At 45.1% G+C, this 7,865-nt stretch overlaps 1 protein-coding gene across 1 annotated transcript; it reads left to right on the top strand.

The window, feature by feature from the left end:
- The first annotated feature begins 795 nt into the window (after window positions 1–795).
- On the top strand, window positions 796–4,616 carry LOC112846850 (uncharacterized). Its single transcript, XM_025907024.1, has 2 exons — window positions 796–4,247; window positions 4,492–4,616. The coding sequence occupies exon 1, from the start codon at window positions 796–798 to the stop codon at window positions 3,928–3,930; it is 3,135 nt and encodes a 1,044-aa protein (XP_025762809.1). The 3' UTR covers window positions 3,931–4,247; window positions 4,492–4,616.
- Window positions 4,617–7,865: the final 3,249 nt, after the last annotated feature.

Genomic DNA, 7,865 nt, shown 5'->3' with positions numbered 1-7,865 from the left:
TGATGTTTATGGCATAGAGGGATCAGAGTCTCCATTCACACTTCGTACATGTGCGGGAACGACAGAAATGATGGGTAGAAGAGCTACAGGCTTTGTAGTGGAGTCACTAGATGGAGCCACATCAGTCACGCTGCCGACAATAATTGAATGTAATAACATTCCGAGTAACAGAGCTGAGATACCTACCCCTGAGGTGGCAGCAGAACATGCTCATCTAAGGCCAATAGCCCATCTCATCCCACCACTCGATCACAAAGCTGAGATCCTCCTCTTACTTGGACGTGACCTACTTAGTGTCCACAAAGCGAGACAGCATAGAAACGGTCCTCACAATGCCCCATATGCACAGAAACTGGACCTGGGATGGGTCATCATCGGTGATGTCTGTTTAGGTGATGCTCACAAGCCTGCAACTGTGGATGCCTATCACACTAATGTGCTTGAGAACAATCGCCCATCCTATTTCAGACCATGTCCAAATATGGTTCATATCAAAGAGAATTATGGGTCCAAGTCTGAGCGTAAAGCCTTCCCTACCACTGAAACACCTAGAGTTAAGGCATGCACTCTTGGAAGCACTATCTTTGATACGTCTGAGGACGATAACAAAATCGGCCTTTCTATTGAAGACAAACTGTTCCTAGAGGTCATGAAGAGAGAGATGTTCATAGATGACAGCAACAGCTGGGTGGCGCCACTCCCATTCAAGGGACCTCGCCAGCGGCTGCCCAACAATCGCGACCAGGCGGTCAAACGCTTATCCTCTCTTCATCGCACCCTTGAAAAAGGCCTGAAATGAAGAGGCATTTCTTTGCCTTCATGCAGAACATATTTGATCGTGACCATGCTGAACTGGCTCCTCCACTTGAGGTGGACAAGGAGTGCTGGTACTTACCTACGTTTGGGGTGTACCATCCTCAGAAGCCGGGTCAGATCAGAGTTGTGTTCGACTCAAGTGCAAAGTGCCATGGCGTCTCTCTCAATGATGTTCTCCTCTCTGGACCTGACCTCAATAATAGCTTGTTGGGAGTATTGTTGAGGTTCAGACGTGAAACTGTTGCAGTAACCGCTGACATTGAACAGATGTTTCACAGTTTCATTGTAAGAGAGGACCATCGAAACTATTTGCGCTTCCTCTGGCATGAAGACAACAATCCTGCCAATGACATTTGTGAGTATCAAATGAAGGTTCACGTGTTTGGCAACAGTCCCTCACCATCCGTAGCTATATACGGCCTTCGATGTGCAGCAGCTCATGGTGAAGAGGAATTCGGATCAGATGCACGACGCTTCGTTGAGAGGGAGTTCTATGTTGATGATGCGCTTATGTCAAGGCCCACAGCCAGTGAAGCTATTGATCTAATGAAGAGAGCACAGGAAATGCTTGCCACATCTAACCTTCGCCTGCATAAAATAGCATCAAACAGCTCTGAGGTTCTTGATGCGTTTTCTCCAGATGACCGTGCAAAGGGGCTTAAGGAGCTAAATCTGGAGACTGATGTGACACCTACACAGCGAAGTCTTGGTCTGATATGGGACCTAAAGAAAGACACCTTTACCTTTCGAGTAGCAGAAACAGTGAAGCCCTTTACAAAGAGAGGTGTCTTAGCTACAATCAATGGTCTTTTCGATCCCTTAGGATTTGCTTCACCAGTTACAATCCAGGGAAAGATGCTGCTGAGAGAACTTTCAAGTGAGGCCCTAGACTGGGACACTCCACTGCCTAGAGAAAGGGAGGCCGAGTGGGATACATGGAAAGAATCTCTTGTTGATCTCAAGAATGTACATATTCCAAGAACCTACGCTTCTGCTACGATGTCAACAGCAATCAGAAAAGAGTTACACATCTTTTCAGATGCCTCCACTAAAGCCATTGCAGCGGTTGCTTTCCTAAAGACCACTGGCGAAAATCAGAACCATCAGGTGGGCTTCGTTCTAGGGAAAGCAAAATTGGCCCCACAATCTGCTCATACAATTCCAAGACTGGAATTGGGAGCTGCTGTGTTAGCTGCAGAGCTTGCCGAAGTCATCACAAGTGAACTGGACCTAAATCTTGATGCAGTTGAATTCTACACAGACAGTCGTGTGGTTTTAGGCTATATAAGCAACCAGACGAAGAGGTTCTATGTATATGTTGGCAACAGGGTGCAGCGAATCAGGAGGATTTCAGAACCAAAACAATGGCACTATGTCCCTACGAGCTCTAACCCTGCTGACATAGGCACACGCTCGGTGCCTGCTGCCATGCTTGGTGACAGTGCCTGGCTTAAAGGACCTGCCTTCTTGTTACAAGCTAGTGTTACAAGAGAAGTTGAAACCTATGACCTTGTGGACCCAGAATTGGATGATGAAGTACGTAGCTTTGTCACTCACACGAGTAATGATGGGTCTCTGCTTGGATCGCAAAGGTTCAGACGTTTTTCCTCCTTGAAGAAACTCCTCAAGGCCCTTAGCTTGCTCATTCATATTGCAAAGGTCTTCAAGAGCAAAGATGAAGGTCCCTCTTGCAGTTCATGGCATCATTGCAAACAGTCTCGCACGGCAGAGGAACTGACAAAGGCTGAGATTGTCGTCATCAAAAGTGTGCAGAAGGAAATGTTTGAGGAGGAACTTGCCTGTATTGCCAATGGTAAAGTCATACCAAAACACAGCTCTTTACAAAAACTCAGTCCCTACTGTGATGATGAAGGACTCTTGAGGATAGGAGGAAGGCTCAAACATGCCAACATCGACTACAAGGAGAAATATCCTCTCATTATTCCAGGTGGTAGCCACGTTGCCAAGTTGATAGTAGAACACCATCACCAGCGAGTAATGCATCAGGGACGGGTGTTCACAGAAGGTGCAGTCCGTACTGCTGGATACTGGATTACAGGAGCAAGGAGGCTAATCAAGCAGATTATCCACAACTGTATCACCTGCAACAGACTTAGGAAGAGAGCAACTGAGCAAAGAATGGCAGATCTGCCTTCTGATCGTGTCAGCACCGAACCCCCTTTCACCTTCGTGGGTTTGGATGTATTTGGCCCTTGGTCTGTGGTCACAAGGCGCACAAGAGGAGGCCAGGCAAATAGCAGAAGGTGGGCTGTTCTTTTTACGTGTCTTAGCACACGTGCTGTGCACATTGAACTGATTGAGTCAATGGACGCATCAAGTTTCATCAATGCCCTGCGTCGATTCTTCAGTTTGAGAGGGCCTGTTAAGCAGATTCGATCCGATTGTGGGACTAATTTCGTTGGTGCTTGCCGGGAGCTAGGTTTCACACTGACAGACCCCGACGTGTCAAGCATTAAGACATACCTGGGAGAAGAGGGATGCACCTGGATCTTTAATCCACCTCACTCTTCTCATATGGGAGGAAGCTGGGAACGTATGATAGGGTTGTCCCGACGTATCCTGGATGCAATGCTTCTCCAAACCACGCACGCTCACTTGACTCATGAGGTGCTTTCCACTCTAATGGCAGAGGTAACAGCCATCATTAATGCTAGACCTTTGTCTCCTATCACAACAGATCCTGACACACCATTCCTGCTGACGCCTTCCATGCTTCTCACTCAGAAGGTGTGCACTCCTCTCCCCCCTCCGGGAAGTTTTATTGAGAAAGATCTCCATCGACAGCAGTGGAGGCAAGTTCAATACCTTGCAAACACATTTTGGACCAGATGGAGACGGGAGTATTTAGGGACACTGCAAAGCCGGAACAAGTGGCAACGTAACCATGCAAACCTCAAGGTGGGAGATTTGGTGCTCATCAAAGACGCACAAGTGAGGCGCAATGAATGGCCAATGGGACTTGTCGACCAGATCTTCCCGGATAAGGATGGCAGGGTCAGGAAGATTGAAGTGAGGGTCTCAAGAAATGGAACTATTAATACTTACCTGAGACCTGTGTCAGAGACAGTGTTATTGATGTCCCCAAAGGACTGAGAAGTATGTGTGTCATGATGGTAAACATTGTATTCAGATATAATCTGTAAAATCTTGCAGTTTATTATGTTTCAGTTGGTTCATAGTGGTATTTTACAATACCAGACGGGGAGTGTTATGACATGCATAGGTTCTTTCTCTTCAGCACCCTCTGCTGGTCATAGTGGGAATACTCACAAGCTTATATTTTGGTGGGGTTTTTCTGTGTTCCTGTGGGTAGAGGAAACAGGAAGCTGGTCGCTTGTTAGCCTGCAGAATATGCTGTTTGTCGCCTTAGATGCTCTTTAAAACATTTCTGCCTTGGAGAGTTATTGCTTGTGAGTATTAATGTACAACATGTTTACAAGTTTATTTGGTGCATTTCTATTACATAGATTTGTTTAGAAACCAATTTCATCTGTTATGTTTATCTTTGAGGAAGCTAAACTCGCTAAGTTGTATTGTGATCACTACTGAGTCGCTGTTGATTACGCATTCTATATAACAGTGTAGTTCATATCCTAGAAGTGTGAGTTAAAAGGAAAATACATCTTGTGACATTTACTTTGTGTTTGTTTTTAGTTTTACGGGAAGAAAAGGATGTCAATCATTGAACTACTGACGAAGTAAAAAGCCTCAAACTTACTTCCGCCTCCTATGTTCATTGAAACCGTTAGCTGTCTGTCAAGTTGGGCAAAGGGACGCACAATAAGGACAGAACAGTTTCCTTGTCGAGAAACAACTTTCTGTTCAACTGAAACGCCTTCCTGTTCAACTGAAATGCCTTCCTGTTTAACTGAAATGCCTTCCTGTTCAACTGAAATGCCTTCCTGTTTAACTGAAATGCCTTCCTGTTTAACTGAAACGCCTTCCTGTTCAACTGAAATGCCTTGGTTTTTCAGTAGTGTGTGTGAGAGCTAAAATTTCAGTAGTGTGTGTGAGTGTTTCAGTAGTGTGTGTGAGAGCTAACGCGTTACAAGTAACGTGTTACTGTAATCTTTTTCAAGTAACGAGTAAAGTAAAGGATTACTATTGCAAAAACGGTAATTAGATTACTGTTACTTTCCCGTAAGCACGTTCCGTTACTGTGTTACTAAAACCGTGATTTTTTTGCGAGAGTGTCTCATTACAATGACGTAAGCGAGTGTGATGTTCGTGGCAACAGTTGTGTGCAGATCAACAATGGATAATATATCGAGTGCGGGAGAGAGTATGAGCGTGCAGCGTTTAAAGCGTGGAAGCACTGACCTTACTTTGAGTTTGATTCCGTAAAAAGTGACAAAAACATTAGCGTCCGCTGTTCACTGCGTGGGAAGAAAACTTCTTTTTACAGCGAAAAAAACCCTTAACTTCCGAGCAAGCACCAACTATGCTACCACGGAATGGGAAATTCACAGAGAAACTTGTGGATTCTTCCACTGACCGCTGCGGCACGCCTGCACCAGGGCAAACATCTGCCTGCTATACAGGTGAAAATAGAGCAACAGGACCGCTGAGTCTTTGATTTTATTTATTTTCTGCTGGGTTTCACTTGCATTTATTTGAAAGACTGAGTGTAAACACAAAAAAATATTTTATTTTATGTGCTGGAATGTGCAGAAAATAGGTTTAAATGTTAAACAAATTTCTTCCAGTCAGAGTGTTGAAAAGACCCACCTTTTAGCACATCTCAGCACACCCATTCACTTCACCAGGTGCACCTTGTTTAGTTCTCTCACCTTTAATTGGGTGTGGTGCTTGTCCTTAATTGCACTCACCTGTCACACAGTATATAAGGACTGCATTCACTTTTGGCTCACTCTTTCTTCACTCCCACACGGGGCGGCAGCAGAGGTGAGGTTCTGTTTGGGTTTTTATTTTATGTGTTGTTTAAGGTAATGAGTAACTTAAATCTCTGTTTTCTTTCAGCATTGGCAGTCCATGTGTGTCTTTCCTTCTTTGCTTTATTGAGTTGAGAATAAAAGGAGAACCCTGTGAATGATTAGATGACTGCTTATTCTCATTCTGATCGGATGAGCCCATGATGCTGATTATTTAAACCCTGAGCCTTCCTTCCTTCACAACATGGTCCTCCGAGCCGGAGCAGTGTTAGCGTCATGGATTCACAGCAACCATTGACTGAAGGTTTGAGACGTTCCAGTCGTGATAGTCGACCTCCTGCCTACCTGCAGCAGTATGACGTTCAGTATCCTGGGAGTAGAAGAGCTACATGTGAGACAGAGAGTCAAACCGAATGCCAACACAGTGACAAAGACACACATGGGCTGCAGAATGCTGTCGGAGAATCAGAAAGTCAACCAGAGAAACGTCCTGCCCTTTTACCTACCAACCAAGATGAGGTTATGAGGGATACTCCTGACGACGATGGGGGAGATTAGGCAATTTATGTTTCAATCATCTCCTTCCCATTCTCGTAGCTCCAGATCTTCAATTCGCACTGTCTCATCTGATGGAATCAAATCTTCTGTATGCAGTTTACGAGCTAGTCCTCAAACACATCAACAACATGAGCAGTTCCCAGTGATTGATACAGCAACCTGTCAATCACCCTTTCAGCCCCCACAGATTAGCCGTCAGTCTGGTTTAGTTCCGGCTGCCACCCCTCCTTTACCTAATTCAACAATATTAGATGCTGCAGTCCCTTCAAGTGGTTTGCCTAGACCAGTCCTTGCTGCACAAGATGAGACTCCCTTTGATTTCCTGGCCTTATCACGGCAGGATCCCCACCAGATCTCATGTGTTCAACCTGCTGTTTCTTTAGCTGAAGACCCTGTTCAACCTCTCATTTGCATATCTGACCACAATCATCACCCTTCTCTAAAGCAGCAACCAGCTACATCCAATGCCTTACATGAACAGAAACCTTTGGTACCTGTTACTGCTAGCTCGGGTCACTCCTCCAGCACGAGAACACATGTATATAAACTTGAAGGTCCTTCATTTCCAGACCTTAGTAGAGAAGACGAAATGCAATACAGGATGCTACGGATGGCCCTTACAAACCTTCTTGATCCTCATGAGACAGAGCACTTCAAATACCATGTCCTTCTTGATCACCTCAAAGTAGACCAAGCCAAACGATTAGCTCTTGCCTTTTCCTACGCTCCTGACCCATACACTCAAGCCATCAAAGCCCTTGATGAGCGTTATGGGCAACCAAGACAGCTGGCGTTGAAAGAGCTAAAGAATATACTTGAACTGCCTCCTATCAGAGCAGGTGATGGTCAGAGTCTTGATAACGTTGCTCTTCGTGTACAGGCCTTAGTTGGTTTGCTTAGCACTATGGGAGATCAAGGACGTGCAGAACTAGATTGTGGCTCCCATGTTGATCGCTTGTTAGCGAAGTTGCCTGCAGAGCATTTCAGTCGCTTCAAACGGCACGTTTACAGGGAACAGGGAGAAATGACGTATACCTTGCCTTTGTTCTCATCCTGGTTGCAAATGGAGTGCAAGTGTCAACCAAGAAAGGACAGTGCTGTTTCATCCTTCAACCAGCCACGACCTGCCCGTAAGTACACCTCTCCACTCACAACAATATTACATGGGGCAAATACATCTGATGATCCTGTACAAGCAGCACAACCCATCATAACAACTAAGGCAACATGTGCATACTGCTGCTCACCTGAACACCACATTAGTAAGTGTCCTGAGTTCATTCAGAAGACAAAGGATGAGAAAATAAACTGGATAAAAGCAAACAAACGGTGTTGGCGTTGTGCTTGGACTCATCAGGCCGCAAAGTGTGACCTGAGGAAAGCATGTGCCACCTGCATGGGATGACATCTACAGATCCTATGTGATGTAAATAAGAGATCTAAAACTGAAACTAATCCTGTAGTGAGGACACTGTATTTTGATAGACCTAGTGATTGTCCTAGTGTACTATTAAAGGTTGTGAAAGTGCTACTGCGAAATGGCAAAAGAACTCTTGAAACATATGCAGTACTTGACGA

Source organism: Oreochromis niloticus, linkage group LG5, assembly GCF_001858045.2.
Source record: "Oreochromis niloticus isolate F11D_XX linkage group LG5, O_niloticus_UMD_NMBU, whole genome shotgun sequence".
Lineage (NCBI taxonomy): Eukaryota > Metazoa > Chordata > Actinopteri > Cichliformes > Cichlidae > Oreochromis > Oreochromis niloticus.
This window is presented reverse-complemented; position numbering and strand designations above follow the sequence as displayed.

What these genes read in the sequence shown, in the direction of transcription:
- LOC112846850 (XM_025907024.1), top strand. Translation starts at nt 796, where the DNA reads ATGAAGAGGCATTTCTTTGCCTTCATGCAGAACATATTTGATCGTGAC.